The 19,756-nt window shown below is 36.1% G+C and overlaps 1 protein-coding gene across 13 annotated transcripts in view; it reads left to right on the forward strand.

The window, feature by feature from the left end:
• REPS1 (RALBP1 associated Eps domain containing 1) overlaps positions 1-19,443 on the forward strand; it is a 60,214-nt gene extending 40,771 nt beyond the window's left edge. For 2 of the 13 annotated variants that reach the window (XM_015858396.3, XM_085541582.1), the window contains 12 exons: positions 1,272-1,393; positions 5,506-5,586; positions 8,524-8,611; positions 9,439-9,540; positions 11,171-11,243; positions 13,326-13,444; positions 13,885-13,949; positions 15,094-15,279; positions 16,001-16,096; positions 16,659-16,807; positions 17,305-17,410; positions 18,101-19,443. In XM_015858396.3, coding sequence (XP_015713882.1) covers positions 1,272-1,393; positions 5,506-5,586; positions 8,524-8,611; positions 9,439-9,540; positions 11,171-11,243; positions 13,326-13,444; positions 13,885-13,949; positions 15,094-15,279; positions 16,001-16,096; positions 16,659-16,807; positions 17,305-17,410; positions 18,101-18,169 — 1,256 coding nt within the window. In that variant the 3' untranslated portion in view covers positions 18,170-19,443. The remainder of the gene's footprint in view (positions 1-1,271; positions 1,394-5,505; positions 5,587-8,523; positions 8,612-9,438; positions 9,541-11,170; positions 11,244-13,325; positions 13,445-13,884; positions 13,950-15,093; positions 15,280-16,000; positions 16,097-16,658; positions 16,808-17,304; positions 17,411-18,100) is intronic. The other 11 variants (XM_085541578.1, XM_085541579.1, XM_085541580.1 and 8 more) reach the window with 9 other exon arrangements.
• The last annotated feature ends 313 nt before the right edge of the window (positions 19,444-19,756 follow it).

The raw sequence follows: 19,756 nt of genomic DNA on the forward strand, positions 1-19,756 counted from the left end.
TATGCATTGTGCATATCATACTTTAAGACTGCTTTTAGAATGTCAATTACTTGATTTTTGTTTTCTTTATTTTGATAGAAGTTTAAACTTTTTCAGAGCATAAACAATGCTCTTATTTACTTCTGTCCCCTTTTTTTGTTAGAAACTCTTTCATTAATCGCTTCAGTTCTGTGCTCACAATGCTGTCTCCTTTCTGTTTTGATTTTGAACCAGTGGCCAAGAGAAAGAGAAGTAACAGTGCTCTGTCTAACACTGTCCTGTTTGGACTGGCACTGAAGACTCTTGCCACATAGTCTGGTAGCCGTTCCTGCTTGTATGAATCTGTGACCAAGCGCAGGTGTCTCAAATCCATTAGTGTGTTGGTCTTGTCCTACATCTGCTTTTCTGACCAGAGATGCATTTCTCTCACGTGACATGGAGCTGTTACGCAATATTACATTTGTCTGCACCCCTACAGAATTTTAAAAGAACAATTTTCCAACGAGGTGGTTATATTTGTGCTGATCTGGGGAAATAAATGAAACATTAGGTTCTTAAAACACTGTAGTAATTCCACAATAGATTTAAATGGGGTTAGTATTTTGAATTTGATCATATTCTTCAAAGAAATCTCTGGATTGTAGCAGCTCCACTTAAGATTTGACATTGTGGTGTGGTATTTCTAAGTAGGTTATGTCTGCTTTTCAGAACAAGTCAAATGTCTGTGTGAAAACAACCTGTAGAAGGAAACTGCACTGAACTAGGATAATGAAGTCAGTTGTACGGATACTTCTTTCCAAGTCCTTAAACATGTATTTTATGTGTTAATAGCACCAGTCTTGATGAAATGTGAGATCTGCAGCTGAAATGAACTCTACTGTGAGTTCTGTTCTGAAGATTAAAGTTAATGTTTTTCAGCTAACTCAATTTTATTGCAGTTTATAAAAATTAACAGTCCATTACAAAATTTACAAGTTTTTGCTTTCCTGTAAGGGAAGGCTTTCTGCAAGGAATTCTATTTGCTGAAAGTCCAGGGAGAACTGGAATTAGAATAACAACGTACACTTGCAAGGTAACAGCTGTTAAGCTGGTTCAGTTTGCAAAATGATGTGAAAGAAAACGCTAAGATTCTCAATATAAAGGTAGCATCTTTAACTCAAATCGGTTTGTTTTGTCTCCTCTTTGAAAAAGTGGAACTGTGTGGTACTTTAGAGTAAGATACTTTATTCTCAAAAGGGCTGTTTGTGAATGCAATTCATGTATTTGACTTATAGTGATTGCTTTCATTTCAGAAGTTGGGGAACAAACCGGTGAGGTTGGTTACTCCAGCTCTCCAGCAGAAGCACCTCCAAGCAAGTCTCCATCAATGCCATCCCTAAACCAGACCTGGCCAGAATTGAATCAGAGCAGTGAGGTTAGCACTTCAATGCAAGTTATTTAATTGCCGCTGTCAATAGCTAAATTGTGTGTACATATATAATTCACAAGTGGATTGTTAATCACCAATTGTGAATGCACTGACAAAAACTCAAGGAGGACACTAAAACACAGGAAGGTTCTATACATTTTAAATTGTAAAAGTGTTACCTTTACAATTTTTCTGCCTGATTGGTAGGTGAGATAAGTTTTAAAATGTTGTCATTAATAGCAATTAAGCTTCATATTCATCCCTAAATGATCTCTCGTACTTATTGGAGAACTTTAGTTGATTTTTTTTCTTTCTCTGGGTGCTTTCTCTTTTGTAACTCTGAAGGATCGTACAATCAAAAGTTATGTAAAACTTCAGAATAAGCTTCTGAAATGTAGACAAATCAAATTAGAATTGATGTTAAACAGAAAAAACTTTTTTTTTCATGATTAAAGTTTAAAAGCTGAGGAAATTTCCTTCATCTCTCAGGAAGAAGAACCTGGTAAGAGTCTGCCCTTCCTTTTAAGGACAAACACAAGCCTTACAGTGGTGCCTTTACCAGATAAAAAAATACAAGGCATAGTGATTCTTAGTTCTGTTTGACAGAATGACTCTTAGTCTGCTAGTAGGAGGTATGTATTTCCAGTCAAGTGAACAGATAGTCAGTTATTGCAGCAAGGACAAAATGTCTGCAAATATATTTAAACTTGCATGATGTATTCCATCATGCTTACAATGAAGATCTCTGATTTGGTAAGCTGCATCATAGTTGAACAGATGCTATATCTGCAGTTTAAACCAGTTGAATAGAAGAATTGAAGTAGCAGCGCAAAGTTGCTGAACATTGGTTGTCAATCAAAATCTTTTTTTACAAAACTGACTTTGTCTGTTCTACTAGATAATGTGATATTTTCTTCTGAAAATCAGTTCAGTTATAAGAGGTTTGTAAAAATTCTCAGGATAAATATACTACTAAACATTAACTATACTAGGAGTTAAATATTAAGAGCTTTTTGTTCCAATTATTCTAATTTCTTAGCTGTATTTCCATGCATGCTTGCTTTGCAACTTTTTCTTTCCAGCAAGAATCAGGTCAAAGTACTCAAGGTTTTATTGCCGTGAAAAAGTTTCTGGTATTACAGCAGGCAGCAGTCTGTAGCCTCTTTCAGCTTCTTACAACTGTCATCAACAAATGAGTTGCTTGCAAAGCTATGAGGCTTTGGATGAACAACCTCTCCAAGCAATTTGCATCCCATTTAGTTTTAAAAACATGGGTTACTCTGCTTTTTCTGGCTGACAATTGATTTTTACACTCCAGTTCTCAAGCTCAGGTAGTGTCAGCTCACAAAGTATGGACCAAGGTGTCAGAGCTTCAAAATAAAGAATGTTGTAAAAATCTATCTGGGTTAGATAAATGCGTGCTTAACAGTCCCATCTCTGCAATCTACCGATCTCTCGTTTCTCCCTTCAGAAACCTTTTCCTTCCAGTTTCAGTGCCAGTGCTGCACACACTTCTAAGAGTTTAAAAAACTGGAAAGCCTATTAAATTTTCATTGAAAGTAGGTGTCATATTAGCTTTGACACAGATATAGTGTCTTTGGACTTCACAACTGTTTCAGATATTTAGATGTTCTTTCAGTAATTGTTCAGTTTGTTCTGAGTTCTGCTTTTCAGTAATTAACATTTTTAAGGTATCTTTGAGAGACCTTTGTGAGTCTCAAAGACAGGTATTTTATTTTCAACTAATGGGACGTTTATCCTAGCTAATTAGTATTACCGTCATTGCTCTTTGATCTTACCATTTCAGATGCCACTCAGTAGACACTGTAGCTTACAATGCAGCAGGAAGTTAGAAGAAACTAGTTTCTGGTAGTATCTCAGGATGGATGAATGAAACACTAACACCTCATTCCTTGGTTTAGTAGAAGGCGTTGATGTTCATCTGTTGTCTAGCTATAGACCCTAAGGACAAATAATAAATAATAAAATGAGCAACTGTGTAAAAGGAAGGGGAAAACTTACATTTTTGCTAGAAAAGAGTAGTTTTGTGGAAAAATACCAGCTGAATGACGTCATAGTCTTTGCCTTTGTTAAAAAATAGGACTCCTTCTCTCCAAGGAACAGCACCACACGTGAAGGGTCTTAATACTTTAGTGAGTCTTGTTCTGATTATGTTTAATTAATTTTGGCTGACTGAAAACTATTATTTAGGAATTTCCATGAAGACCTATTTCTCAAGTACTACTTTAGGCTAGTTTCACATGTGGGCCGTTGACAGGATCACAGAATTGTGAGGGTTGGGAGGGATCTTTGGAGGTCATCTAGTCCAACCCCCTGCTAAAGCAGGTTCCCTACAGTTGCTTACACAGGAGAACATCTGGGTGGGTTTTTAATATTTCCAGAGAAGGAGACTTAACAACCCCTTTGGGTAGTCTGTTCCAGTGCTCTGTCACACAGTGAAGATGTTTTTCCTCATGTTGTATGGAACTTCACGTGTTCCAATTTGTGCTTATAGCCATTCTGTCACTGTGTACCACTGAGAAGAGCCTGTCCCCATCCACTTGACTCCCGCCCACTAGATGTTAATTAAACATAAGATCCCCTCTCAGTCTTCTCTTCTCCAGGCAGAACAGTCACAGGTCTCTCAGCCTTTCCTCATACGGGAGGTGCTCCAGGCCCGTAATATTTGTGGCCCTCCACTAGAAGTTCCCATTCATTCTCAAACTGAGGAGCCAAGAGCTGGACACAGCACTTCAGACATATCCTTGCCAGGGCAGAGGAGAGGGGGAGGATCACTTCCCTTGACCTGCAATGTCCTCTTACCTTGCAATGCTCTAACGCACCAGATGCCTCCAAGTAGGTCCCTGAAGAGGTCAAAGCTGGTTCTCCTAAAGTCCAGCCTTGCAATCCTACTTACTGCTTTCTTTCATCCATCTAAGCTCTTGAACTCCACTGTCTCGTGTTTGTTGCATCCAGGGCTGCCCCAGCCTTCACGGTCCCAACCAGTCCTTATTTGTAAGAACAAGGTCTAGCAGCATAGCTTTCCTCATTGACTCCTTCACCTCCTGTCAGAAAGTTACCTTCCAAACACTACAGGAACCGGTGCACCTGAATACGGCTCACACATACACTGAGTATGGTTTCATGTAGGAGAGTGCATGATATTAGATTGACTAACAAAGTATACTGTGCCCTGTATCATCTGAAAACATGCACATTGATTTACGTACGGATGTGGGACAAGAATATTAATTTGTTTTTATGACCTTACTAACATTTTAGTCTCTCTTGAGTGCTACAAATCTTGTTTGAAACTTGGCTAATATTTGTTATTATGCCAGGATACAAGTTTAACGATCCTGTAGTGATTTGTCATCTAGTTTCTGGATCACAGATTACTGTTATGTATTTTGCTACTTCATCAATCCAGCTGTGACAGTAATTTGACTTATTAAGCATGAGGACTCTTGACAACTGTGTATTGATACAGCTCACCTATATCTTGAAAAACTGTACTTAATTTGCTTTTAACAATCAGTGGTATGTTTGAGTTTAATTCTTTGCCATGTCAGTGATTTAGACTTGTAAAAATACTCTTACAGAATAGAATCATTTCTCAGGGGTTGCACTAGCAAGCTGGACTGGTATAATTAGAGCACTTTGCTCAGTGTTAATTTGTCTGAGATTCTGTAAGAAAATCAGTGCCTCCCAAAAATATTTGAAACTGGGCAACTACAAAGCTGAGGAATCTTTCTGTGGATTTTACAGTCACAGATGTGTGGCACTGAGTCTCAACAATATTTGATTGGCTTAACGTTTTTTTTAATACTTGTGTAACTTTTACAAGAACTCTGAAAGTATTTGACTTAACTGTACACCTGTCTTCACTATGAAACATGAATGTAAAAGATGAATACTGACAGGTAACAAACTTTGTTGCAGTGCAGTCTCAAACTGAAATAGAAAGATTCAGTATGTGTTAATATAACTTCTAAGTACTGCCTAGTGCAAATACAGTGCTTTCCAGTGCAACCTCCAAACTACTATGCTAAGTCTCCTTGGTGATCTTTTACTCCCATCTTTCTCATCATGCTGATTTCTCTCCTCTGTCTGTTCAGCAGTGGGAGACATTTAGCGAACGCTCTTCAAGCTCACAAACTCTGACCCAATTTGATTCTAACATTGCACCAGCTGATCCTGTAAGTCAATCACTTAGCTTGCTTGTTTGAAATTAATTTTATTAACACTGAATTTCTATTCATTGTATGTAGCTGTTATGCATGATTCCTTGAATTCCTTTTATATTTTTTTTCCTTTCTTGTTTGGGGGGGAACGATAACAAGCTTATTAATTATTTTGCTTATTTTTAGGAATAGAATTTTTCTGGTACTGATCACATTTAATATCTGAGTGCAGCAAATGTTTGTTTTCTTGATTTTAATGCAACACTGTTGTCAAAAGCTGTATTGGAGGAAATATTTAAACATACTGTTTTTTGAATATGTAAGGAAACTGAAGAGCAACACCCAATCATATATTAGTCCCTTTTTCAGAATCTATCTTTAGTATTTTGTCAAGCTGCAAAATACAAAATCATAGGTGCTGGCAACTCTCCTACTCAACTGAAAAAACTGTCAGACTTTCATGGATGTAATGTATGAAACCCCAGTGTTTTCACCAATTTAATTATTATAATTTTTATTTAGTTACTTTTTTAATCTAGTTACATATTAATCATATTTCCAGCTAAACCTATGCTTTTGTAATGATGTACTTAATGAGGAACGCTTTGAATGGTGATGGATCTTATCAAGCTTTGGAGCCAAAGATCTACTACATTGTTTTGCATGTAACATCAAAATGGCTCTGAAATGCCTTAAAATTACTTCTTTAGCAGTTGCTTTTCCACCCACTTTTCTTACAGAAATTATTGCTGTTACTACTGTTTTAAACTTATCACATAACAGATGTGCATAATAGACATTTAAATGCTTTTAATCTTTAAGAGGCCCCTTCAGATATTAACAAATACATAAATAATTAGTAACTGTATGCAAATATATCAGAACTCTACTCTGAGATGTCACTGCTATTAATGTGGAAATAGCTTTCAGCATCTAGAAACACTAGAATTGAGACTGCACTATCTCTAGTGCCCAGAGTACTTTGAACAAAGCAAAAAGTTACTTGCCAGCCTCTTTTCATCTTAAAGATATAGACTTAAACGTACTATATTTTTTAAGTTTTAATAAAGTAAGCATGATGGAAATCCATTTACAGCTTTCTTATTGAGTATGATTAGTTAACATTATAGAGCTATCACTGCCTTGTTTCCCCAGTAAAATGATAGTTTATTCTTGCACACAATTATTAAAGGACGCAAATCTGAAGTTCAGAATTTTCACACATGCAGTTAACTTTGAAAGTGGAAATGTAATGTGTAGAAAACTCATATGTAGCTCGTGTTTGTGTGTGTGCACGTAAATAGAAATTCAAATACATTTATATTGGAGAAGGAGTTCTTTACTTGCGATGCTTGGAGATTATAAGAGTTATGTAGAGAATGGCGAGCATCTTTGATGTTTGGTAACCTTTTCTTTGACTGAAATAAGAGTAACTGAGAGCAAATTTTCTCCAGCAGTATTCAGGCTACTTATTTTAAATCTCAACAGTGATGCATAGGACTGATTGGTTTTTTTTTTGTTTGTCTGTTTTCTTCAAACTACTCTTGCTTTCCCAAAGGGGAGAAAGAGCTAATTAGCTTTCTTGAGATTTAATAACAGACTTGAGAATAAATTCATAGACATTAATCTCCTGGTATATGAAGGTGATTTCTCTAAAAGAAAGTTAGTAACGTGTTAAGTTGTTCTGGATAAAGTTAGATTATTGATCTGTATTAATAATTCTACACACGTTCATTTAATTGTTTGAAACAAATTATTTTTATAGAAGCCACTTTTTTTTTTTTCCCTTTTAGTTTTCAGAGTAAAGAACTGAAATAACTACGGCAAGAATGATTTTTTAATTCTTCTGTTACAGAGGGATAAGGTTTACCCACTTGGGTTAGGGGGTAAAGATTAGCATTTTGAGCTAGTGTTAAGGGTTAAGAGTTATAATTTGGGGTTAGATTTAAAGAGCCTTGAGTTTGAAGAGGTTTAAATTTAGGGTTAGGGTTATGGGTTTCCTTTTTGTGTTAGCATTAAGGGTTAAGGATTACCCTTTGGATTTTGGACAGTGTTGCAGTTCTGGGTTAGGGTTAACAGTTTAGGGTTACTCATTTGGAATGAGGCTTAAGAGTTAACGTTTTGGTTTATGTTCAAGGGTTGTGGATTACCCTTTTGGTTTGGGGTTATACCTTACTCTTTTTTGTTAGGGTTAAGGGTTACTGGTTACACATTTGTACTATGGCTAAGGTTACCCATTTGGGTTATGGTTTATGGTTAGTGGTTATCCTATGGGGTTGAGTATAGAGGCCTAAACATTTGGGTTAAGTGTTTGAGCTGCATCTCAAAAGTGGTTTTAAAAGTTTATATTTGCAACAGGTAGTGCAAGTCAATTTAAACAGTTCTAGAATTAATCATGTGAACATAACTGTTCTTGGTGAAATGAAGAAAATGCAGAAGTTGTAAAATCAAGTCTATTGAAAGATCTATTCTATAGAATTGTTCATATTGAAACTTCAAAGATTTTACTATTTTAAAGATTCTTGAAACTATTGGTCTTAATTTACTACAAAGCACCTTACTGCAAATCAGTCATGCTGTAATTTTCTGAGGCATCGTAAATTGATTGGGATTTTGAAAAGAATTTGTGGGTGTACTTGGAGTAATAGATATCAAACACTATTTCAAAAATGATGGGAAGTCATCAAAATTCAAGTCCTGTAGTCATAGTTGCATTGAGGAATGTTTAGAATTCCCTCTTTAAGTTGAATGCTAAATTATATTTTATATGTGGTTCAAGGAACTTCAGCTCGTACAGCTTTGGTTTCATAGGTATATTAAATACCCTGGAACTGTGTAAAATTAGATTTATGATTTTTTTTCACTTAGAAATGGCATTTCACGTGGTGTCAGAAACTCTTAATAGGACAATTTAAAACTACTTTAACGCAATTTAATCCCTCTCTTCCACAGGATACTGCAATTGTGCACCCAGTTCCCATAAGAATGACTCCAAGCAAAATCCACATGCAGGAAATGGAGCTTAAAAGAACTGGAAGCGGTAGGACATTTTCCCTTGCTAATCGAGAAAGTTTCGTGAATTTAACTTACTTCCTTAAATATGCTGACTTTGTTTTCTTGTAGTTGAAAATATCTGGAATTGTGAGCAGCATAACAGTTGATAAGTTTCCTGAATTAGGAATTAGAATATTGTGCAGATGGATGCAGAGTTTAGATTAGCCATTTGTGAAAGAACTAATGCTTTGAGTAGTTCTGGACCATCACGGTATAGAATTCACTTGGGTTTCTATATTAAATACTGGAGATAGCTATGAAGATGGAGAACACAGGTTTGGCAAATCCTGCATTTAGGAGGGAATAGATCTTTGGAGAAACATCTTATTGCCCTGTAGTCAGAAATACTGCTTATTGTTTTGGAGGGTGATGCATTTTAAAGTATTCATAGGCCTACTTTATACTCTAGTCAAGAATAAACTCAGTTGTTCAATAATTTTACTTGAACAGTGGAGTCAACGGTCTCAATTATAGATTTGGCCTAGTATGCCAGTACTTCCTTGTATTTCTGTGTAACTCACGTGTAGCTTTCTGTATGTGAGGATTGAGAAATGATTCACAATACATTTCTTGTAACGTTTCTTTAGCCCTATAAATAGGTGAAGATTCACAACTCTCAAAACTGAAAAATGTGACAATTACAATGTAAAACTTCAGTTATCCCTTGATGTATGAATTATTTTAAAGTGAAGTGATTTTAGTCTTCGGAATAGCAATTTAGATAAGGACATAAAAGCAATCGCAACATTTTAATATCAGAAGTAAAGGCTAGTTTGATTACACTTGTTTATTTAAACTTATTTTTCTGTTCAGATCATACTAACCCTACTAGCCCACTACTTGTGAAACCACCTGATCTCCCAGAAGAAAACAAAATGAGTTCATCTGTAAAATACACATCTGGAAATACAGTTAGTAAGTATCAAATACCTTCAGATCTCATTTTAATGTTAAGCAAAATGTGGATTTATTCATCAGTGAATGAAAACTTACTAAATGCAGAAGCTCTTAAATGAGATAAACTTATCCTGAGAATAGAAACAGTTCTAATACGAAAAATATAATGTTCTATTGATGTTACTGGAAGTGTTTCTCTATCATCTGTGTTCAGAAATGTTTGTTTTCATCAGTTCTTTATTCTTGTTTTCTATTCTATTTTGATCTTAGGATGAGAAATGGAAATGTCTGGAAAGTGGTAGTAGAATTTGATTCTAATTTCCTCAGAATCAGCTAACAACATGTTTGTTTGTTTTTGAAGAGCCTAAGAAGACCTCTTAACCACAAAATTTACAAGCAGTTAACTACTTTACCTGCTAACAAACTGGGATGGACTTTCAGATGTGTTTTAGGCACAGCTTTTTAGGTGTATAGTTGCTTATAATAGTATTTTTGGTTTTCAGTGTCTGCTGTGTCCAAAACATTTTGAATTATTTTGGTTTGATGAATCAGGTTCCAGATTACAGGTAGACTGAACGAGTTTCAGGCTACATGTCTGAGTCTGTTTTCTGAGATCTTTTTTACTGTAAATCAAAGTTAAAGAGAATGGGAAAGGAAGCAAACTTTGAGGAACTCGTTACTTTGAATCCTTCTCTGTGCCTCAGAAAAGGAAATTGTTGTGTTTGCTGTAGTTACTTGTTCTTGCTCAGCTGTGCCACAGTCCATTTGGTAATAAGGTCTCTCAGTCTTAAATTAAGCAAGTCTTTCTAATTGTTTTATTACTGTTTTGGAATTGTTACTTCATAGTTAGATAATCTTAAGAAATAAAAATATTCTATTACTAGGCTCATGTGCTTTTTCTTGCATTGCACATAAGAATATTAATTTTTCATTGATCTATTGATCAAAATTTAAGTGCATGTTAGTTGTTTTACTTCACTTAGTCTGCTGTTCATGGATCAAGACATTAAAATAGTATACAAAATTGAGAATAAATGGAGATTTATGAGCCTCAGCTTGGTATTGAGAAATTTGCATTTCGTTTCTATTTTCCATGCATTTTTTCAGGAGTAATTCAGCTTGGAAGTGATGGATTTATAAAGAGCCCCTTATACCTAATCCACAAAGCAGGAGCAAACTTCTATTGCACGTAATGAGAAAAGTTGTGAGATATAAACAATGCATAGTTGTTTTTCTTTGCAAGTTAAGTGATTCAGAACAAAGGAAAGATGATACAGAAGCTTAGTGATAAATGGAGAAGTTAATAATATTTCTGTAGTGAGCACCCACAGTGTTAAAACTGTTGTTTTAAGCCAGTAATTTCATACTGAGCTGACGTAAAACTTCTTGGTCCGGGACTTGTTCTTTTCTCCTTAGAAGAGTGATCGCACTTGTTCCACTAGGTGGCATAACAGCCTGCATGGCTCCATTACGAAAGATGTTTGAGGAGAGGTTATTTCATACACCACATAGCCAACTTCTGCTTTAAGCTTAATTTTTTAAAGTTTCTTACAAAACTTTTCATAATTAGAATACAATATATTATCTGTGTCTTTTAGATTATATTGATGATGCAAAACAAATATTAAACTGTACTTTCTTTTACCAGCAGATGGTTACAGCAGTTCAGACTCCTATACTTCAGATCCAGAGCAAATTGGAAGTGCTGTAACGCGGCAACGGTCAGTAGAGTAACAACTAAAGAAAGTAAATGAACTATGTTTAAAGCAGCCTGTTCTAAGCTTCTGGTTGCTTGACAGCACACTTATAAAATGGTGGCCAGATCTGACTTGAACAATGAGAAATCGAGAGGCAGGCTGTGTTTTCACACATTAGAATGTTTGCTGTTCCTGTTAATGAGTAAAGTGAAACTTAAAAAACAGTGAGGTCTGCAGAGTTGCTTGGGATTTGCCAATGAAATGAAACTCTGTATTCACTCAGAAAAATCAAGAATGACGATCTCCCTAAGAACAAGGGAGGGAAAATAAATGTAGGTGATCATAATATTGCTTGAGACCAATTTTTGGTATTTAAAATATCCGTTAAGCAGTAATGGAGAAGGACCTTCCGATTATTTACTGTGTAAAAAAAATAAAAAATCATGACAATAACTCAGTCTCTCTTAATAATGAGCTTCCATGGAATGAAAGACAGCCAGAGGCCCAACATAAATTAAGGGACTGGGTAAAGCTGTACAAATGTATAACGAACAACAGCATCATATGACAAAAGAGAATGTGCTGTACCAGCTGGTGCTAATTGTCCCCATTAAATCTGTGCCTGAATAGGATTAAAAACCAGCTACACCATTAACCATTTTACAGTCAGTTTTGGAGGTAAGTTTCAAAACAGAAATAAGTATGATGCTTTCAATAGTGAAGAAAGATTTACAGTTCGCTTTCAGTGCCGCAGCTTAAAAACTTCTTTACCCCATCATTACTTAATGGCAAAACTGATTCTCTGTCCTGCTTCTGTGTACATTTTTTGGCATTATCAACATGATGATTTCTTGGTTGTTTTCTATATTCTCCGATTTTGGGGTGGGTTCTCTTGCTGGCTTGTGTAGATGAGTGAAGCTTTCTGATGAGGTGCTGTTTTCTGGCACAGAGAGTTTCTAGTCAGATCTACCAAATCTGGCAACGTCTACTCAGGAAAAATTGTTACCTCAGTCACTCTTACTTCCTTCCATTTATACCTCTTCTACCAATTACAGCTTTGTTTATAATTATAACATTGTCCTTAGTACTACCATAAGTTCAGAGTACATAATATGTTTTCAAAAAGCAATAACTGAAAAGGCTTTGCCAGGAGTGTCTGTAAATCACTTTTTGTTTTTCTGCCTGGACTTAACACATTGAGAGATTTCAGGTGCTGTATGAAATATAGAGTACCTGTTATCTCTCCTGGCTTTATCTCATTTGTAGAAGAACGTTACAGAAGTCCATTCTGCAGAGTGTTTATCACTTATGTATGAGTTAAGGAAAGTAGTAGCTGTATCAGACCAGCGATCCAGTAATTCTGTCTTGCTCAGAGTGCAGTAGTTGGGAAGCTTCTTCAAACTATTTTTAAATGGAATCTGCACAAAAATACTGCAAACCCCGCTATCCCACTGAAGTTCCAGTTGAGTAGCACAGTACTTTATCCTTCCAATCTTACTGATTGTTTGATGAACTTGCAACAGATATCCACTAGATGGTGATCCTATCCGAGAATGATTCCTGAAGATGCTACCTAGTAAATAGATTTGGAAAATCTCAAGAGGAAATTTGGGATATTTACCTCATAAGCTGTTATACTGCTTAACTTAGATATATCTGCAGGCAGATCCAACAGAAACATTATTTTTCAATGATACTGAACTTAAGTGTAAAACTGAATTATGATGTTGACTGTAACTTAACATGCTTTGCAAATCATGACTGCCACCTGGATGAAATTTACCACATCTAAGATTCACTGTTTCTGAGCTGTCATTGTTTGAGGCGTGTATCAGAAACTATTGGTTGCCCAAATATGAATTACTAGCAGTACTACAAGAAACTTTTGGAAAATTGAGATCTAGGTCAATAGAAATGCAAAAACAAATGTGAAATCAAAGGTGACCAGAAGTTTAAAACTGATTTTGCACTCTTAAGAATCAATGGCAACCATCAGGCTCTTTTCTATCTGTCAAGTGTATTTTAATTAAGTACTTAAAAGAAATTTTGAATGTTAGTTCTGTTGTAGCTGCCTAAAATCATTACAAAGCTTTGTATGTTTTGCAGATCACATTCAGGAACATCTCCAGATAACACAGCACCACCACCACCCCCGCCAAGGCCTCACCCTTCTCACTCTCGATCGTCATCTTTAGATATGAACAGATCCTTTTCCGTTCCCCCAGGTAGATATATTGTGTTCCTGGTATACTTCATTTCTGAAGCAGTTTTTTTTTTTCCCCATCTGAAGAGGGATTAGAATGTGTTTGAGGAAATGATTAAAGATCACTTTTGATAATATTGCTAAATGATTTGTCAGTACTTTTCAGCTCAAGATCATGAAGAGAAAATGTTGACAGTGTGTAATGGGAGTAAAAAAGGAAAACTGAGATCAGGAAAGTATGACAGTGCATACATAGAACAGGAGGACAAGGACAAGACTAATGTTCTGATTTCTTGCTTTATCTATTTGAATATTTGAAAGATTAACTTCCAACAGTGTTCCCAAATGACAGGTTTACATGTTTGCAAAGTCTGAATTTCTGCATATTTGAAAAGTCAAAACATGAGATACTGATGTAAAATGAGAAGTAACTACCTTAACTAAATGTGATGCCTCTTGCAGGACAGCAACAGGCTGCAGTTGTTGCCTATCCCCCTGCAGTGCCTCCAAGACCACAGCCTTCACAGGTGATGTTATCCCTTTAGTAAAATCATACTCTAACTCGGTGCATTAGACTGATCCTTTTATCTAACCTCTGTATTTGAACTTCTCAAAAATCCTTAGTTTATTTTTTATTTGTTTGAAATGACGGGAGCTTCATGCAAATCAGTGAATGATTTCAAAGGTCAAGCTGTAGCCAGTTGCTTCTGGTGAAGACATGCTAAGGGGTTAAATTGAATGGCTTTGGAGCTCTAAGTTGTAAGAAAGGGAGGGATGTGATGCTTTTGCATTCATTTACCTATCCTTATATAACCATAAGACAGAGATCTTTTAAAGTATTCCACAATAAATGCTTGTCTTTAGATCCATGTCTCTGGCACAGGCTATGGTTTTATATAGAACAAAAGTTTTTTTTCTTTGTCTCAACCAGATTAATCACTTGACTGTTTTGCAGATCTTACATGGAACAGATAGAATTGCTTTTCAGTTGTTTTTCAGCAGCAGCTACTTGTTAGAATCTGAGTCCCCCAGCAGTTATTTCTGAGTCATATTTAGAATACAAAATCAGAAATAAGGGCTAGTATTTCTCCTGGAGTTCTCATTTGCTTGAAACTGGTTATGCAGTGAAAATATTTAAGGGTGCACTCTTGTGTGTTTACTCTGATACGTAATAATGCCTGAGTTTTTGGTGCATTCTCCTCATTCAGATGTTTGTAATGCCCCTTTACTTGGCTTTCTGTTTTCATGAAATGCATTGAAGTCGATCAGCAATGACAGATGTGCTCTGTGGGCTATGATCTCACAATCAAATTTCCATGAGGAACTAAATTCAAACATGTATTCGGTCTAGGAGAGCCATGCTGAACTGTGGTACAGCAGAAGCATATGTACTACCCAGTGAGTCTAGCTAGTCCTACTCTGCCTGCATCTTTGGTCTCATCCACCAGATGACAGCACATCTGACAGGGCTCCCTTTTGTGTTAACTATTTCACTGTTTTTATAACCACACAGAATGAGCTGTGGGGATGCATTTAGGTTTACTAAGAATCAAGTCTAAGAAAGCAAATAATCTTTAACTGTGTCACAAACTGTTTGTTTAGTGAGAATCTTTGCATCAGATAACTGCTAAGAGCGTTGTTGCTAAATATTCTTTTTTCCCTTCATTGCAGGGTGCAGGTCCTCATGTGCATCGCCCGGTAGATGCTGATGGCCTAATATCTCATACCAGTACCTCACCTCAACAAATACCAGAACAGCCAAATTTTGCAGACTTCAGTCAGTTTGAGGCATTTGCTGCATCAGGTGTAAACAAGGAGGAAGATGATGAAATTGAAACACACTCAGAAGCCTTGCAGGTGAGTGAAAATGACGATGTTGACAACTGTTTAGTACTACTGACAGTTACATGGTTTCGTTGAAACCACTTTCTGGCTTTAGAACCAGTGGGGATTTTCTGTTACTCCAATCCCCTGGTAGGAAGCAGTTATAAGATTTTCTGCTTACCAGCATAGATAGAAACAAACAGAATTGTGTTTGCGTGTTTAAGATTAGCACAGAAAAAAATTATATTCTCATAAAAATAGGCTCATTCTTCTCTGCTTCCCAAATGACTTACCAAATGGTAAGTTGTAAAGTAGTCAACCCAGTAAATGAGATGATTGGCGGGTGTTAAAAATATCTGCTAAAACCCCAGTAATTTGGTTTTGTTCAGTGCTATCAAACAAATAGTGGTAATGAATAGAGCTTTAATATACTTATAAATTGAGATGTTTCTAGAGCTGCATTTCCTTCCTCATGAAAGAGGACTTCCATAAAACTCAACTTTTTACTATTATGTACCTTTTCTGTAAGCTAATTCCAGGTCAGAATGATGTGATCAAGATGGTTTTGCTCTAAGGCCTGTACTGTTATTGTATTCCACCCCTAAAAAAGACTTGAACTTGATTTTTAAATGTTGACTGTATCTTTATATCAGAAGCACATCACAATTCTGCATTTTGATTTAACTTTTTCCAACTTGCTGAATCAAATATTTGTTAAGCAATTATTTTCTAAGTGTAGTTTCTATCTCTTCAGGTTGAAAAGCCCTCTGATTCTGCAAGTTCTCTTAGAGTTGCCAAAGCAGATGGAAGAGTTGAAGAGAAAGTACCTGCTAATGTCCCCACTAGTGCGGTATGCAATGTACAAAGAGCACAGTTATCTCATGTATATTAAATTGCACGGCTCTTTTAATTTGCCATGCCAACTTCATGCATCCCCACTTAAACATTGTTTCCTTGGGCTCAATATGTGCTGGAAATAGGCAAACATTTGATAAATTCTTGTGTCATAAGGTTTATGATTAGCATTACTGTAAATACAGATACTAAAATATTTAAGATACTTATAATATCTGAAGTATGAAGGTACTTAAAAGTATTCATGGATGTGTTTGAAACAGAGCAAAACTTTTAGAGCATAGTTTTGTGATGATACCTTTTTTTGTCCTAGACAGTTACTGGAGGGGAGGGGAAGGGTAAGCTTAGAGTTGTGCTTACAGCTGTCAACTTCAGCACTGTTTAAAATCTGTACAGTATGAAGATGCAACCAGATGTTCATCAGAAAATACATCATGGGTTGTAAATTCATTTAGCTAGGTAAATGATTCTAGGAGTATGGAACACAAATAATGACATTATAATCCAAGTAAAAAAAAAGCAGTTTCTGAGAACTAATAGGCTGTTTTTCCCTTTAGGGTAAAGGCACTACCCCACTTGCTCCACCACCAAAGCCTATCCGCAGAAGGTTAAAATCAGAAGATGAGCTGAGACCTGAAGCTGAGGAACATACACAGAAAACAGGTGTCATAGCTGCTGTTCTTGCTTCACAGCCATCTATTCCTAGGTAACCCAAGAAGTGTATAAATGCGTCTGTTATTGGGGAGTTTACATTTAAACAGCAGTACACACTTTGTGTTCTAGGAATTAGAAATAACTTCAATGTGTTTGTATTAGAATCAATTAACAAGTTAAAGATTTTTTTGTTTTTAAATGAAACAATCCTGAAACAGCTACTTGTAGACTTTGTAGAGATCTTGAATTTTGGTATGTGAACTTTTAACTTGAGCAAGTGTCACTTTGAGGTAAATGAATGTTGGACTGTGTGTTGGGACTGCAGAGGATGAGCTCTAAGAATCTGAAATGTGCTTCTCATTGTTTCATTGAAACAAAGTATGTGTCTTCTGCACAGACAAGCAAGATTAATCAAACCAGGCAAAAGGGAGAAAATTAACAGTTAAAAATTCTAAAAGAGGTTTCTGCTCATTTGAATGAGAGGGACTATAAATGAGATGTTCATTTAAGTAATGAAATGACATTAAAATACTTGTAATATGTTCTCAGATCGATAGGAAAAGACAAGAAGGCAATTCAGGCATCAATCAGACGCAACAAGGAAACCAACACTGTTTTGGCCAGATTGAATAGTGAACTACAGCAGCAACTAAAGGTAACGTAGTGAACTTTGTTTAAAAACATAACAAAACAAACCCTGAGAATAATGATTGACATTTCTGCAGATCAGTTGATGTATAGAGAGTATATATAGCAGTTACCGGTATAACATATTTAGTTGCTTTCATACGTATTGTGGCAGGCTCTGTGAAATTACAGGGGATGCTTGTTTTTTAATCATTTTTATCCTTTCAGCTACTCTGAAAATAAAAATGCAGAAAACTTCAGTTAGCATTAATTCTGAGTAGCTGTTGTAGAGTTCAGGTACTTTGAAAGCTGTGCTGAAGAGAGCAGCTGAAGTGATTTGCTTCTTCTGAAGCAAAATTCAAACCTTAATGTCTTAAACTGTAAATATTTCTAAATATATATGCATGCATATATGGGTGTAGCTCAGTAAGAATTGTTATAGCCATCTGTGTCTTCTGGGTTAGCGATTATCTTGCAGGATATGTAGGTACCATTTTTCTTAACAGCATGTGCCATCTTCTTTACCCTACAATATCTAAAACTAACTAGGTAGTGCTGACAGTTCTGTTCAGATTTCGGGGAAGAGTTCTCCAGATTATACAGAAGACTTGATATTAGTTCTCAAAACTGGAGCTGACATTTACCAGTTTTGATCACGTGAGAGAATTTTTATTATCAGTTCTCTGTGAACAGTCAGTAGAAAATATTTCTTTTGTAGGATGTTCTTGAAGAGAGAATCTCCCTGGAAGTCCAACTGGAACAACTTCGACCTTTCTCTCACCTCTAAGCCTACTGCCGTTAACTGTGAATTTACTAACTTTGAAAGGGGTATTGGTTTCAAAGCCTATTTAAAGATCCATGCGTCTAGCTCGGTGCACTCTATTCTACATTAAATGTTGTAGTTCTGTTTTGTCAATTTGTCCACTTTTGTATTTAAGTATTTTAATTTCAGTACAGGAGGGGGGAAAAAAAAAAGAAAACCCTTTTTCCTTGAATGTGACACTGCCTCTCACATCATTTTCTGTGGACATCAGTGACCTCCGTTGGACTAAAGTTTGCAGAGTTTGTGGCCAAAATTTCCAACTGGAACTTCTTAGTGGTTTCTTTTCTTTCTTGTTGAAACGTCTTGCGGAGGAGGATCGCTGATCAGTTGACTTGAAGCACACAAATTCTTCCTTTGCTGTGGCATTTATTTTAGTGTGCCAGATAAGAGAAAAAAAAAAATCTGTCATCAGCCAATATTACCTCCCAAACTGCCTTCCACAATTTGAAAGATGTTCACAATTCTAGAAAGCCTGCCTGTTTGCAATAAGCCAGTTTAAACAGGTTGTCAGAGTTCTTGCAGGCTGTTCTCAGTATCAACTGGATTTGGTTTCCTATTTCTGTTGCAGACATTATAGAGTACGTAACCACAGTTTGCCAGGTGCTCACATTTTATATGTTCATGACCCTGATTCCGCTGCATGCATATGAAGACTTATGGTACAGTTGGTGGTCTCTCAACAAACCTTTCTCAGACCTTTTTGTGAAGGAGGTGGGTGTAAATCCCCAACGTAATAATTCCACGTTTCCTAAGCACCACCTGTAATTGCATGTTTCACACATTACCTTTTAATAACAGATCACATCCACCAGTCTTCACTATAACAAAATGTATTGTCAAGTAATGTGTCAATTCCCAGCAAAAAAAAAAAAAAAACCAAAAAAATATCCTGTTTTGTTTTGTTTTTTAAAAAAAGAACGGTTTGCTTCTTAGGAATTCTGGGACACCGGCCTTATTTCTCTGGCATATAGACAGGCTTCACTATTAACTGAGTTCCCTGAGTGTATCCTGCTATTCAGGTTGATGTACTGTATTAGGATTTGTTGTATATTGTATGATACACACCTTTTGATCTCATATGTAAATTTGCATTAATTGCTGACTAACAGCAGATATTCTATTTAATGGCTTCTTCTGGCTGTGGGATCATAGATGTTTAATTGCATGGATGTATCTCTGCAGAATCAGAACTAGCAATTGTGTGATTTTTACACCAATAAAACAGCACAATATTTTAATTTTGTTGATTCATCTTTACGTGGGAATTGGAACTCATTCAAATGGGGAGGGGCTTTGCAGGGACTTTTTTGTAGCTCTGTGGCATGTACAAGACAGTTGCATAATCCATTGACCATCTCCTTTCCTCGTAAATCTCTAGCTGTTGGTCAGAAACAATCGACTTCTCTTGGTAATCTGTGGCTATATTCCTTTTGTATCCTCCTATAAACTGAATGTAGCTGTAACTTTCAAAAAGTAAATGCTGGTACTGACTTGGGTCAAATAATTGTATACTTCCATAGCCTTCATTTTTCTAGTCTGATTTCCTTGAGA

This window comes from Coturnix japonica, chromosome 3 (assembly GCF_054131305.1).
Source record: "Coturnix japonica strain WE chromosome 3, WE-NBRP24, whole genome shotgun sequence".
Classification (NCBI taxonomy): domain Eukaryota; kingdom Metazoa; phylum Chordata; class Aves; order Galliformes; family Phasianidae; genus Coturnix; species Coturnix japonica.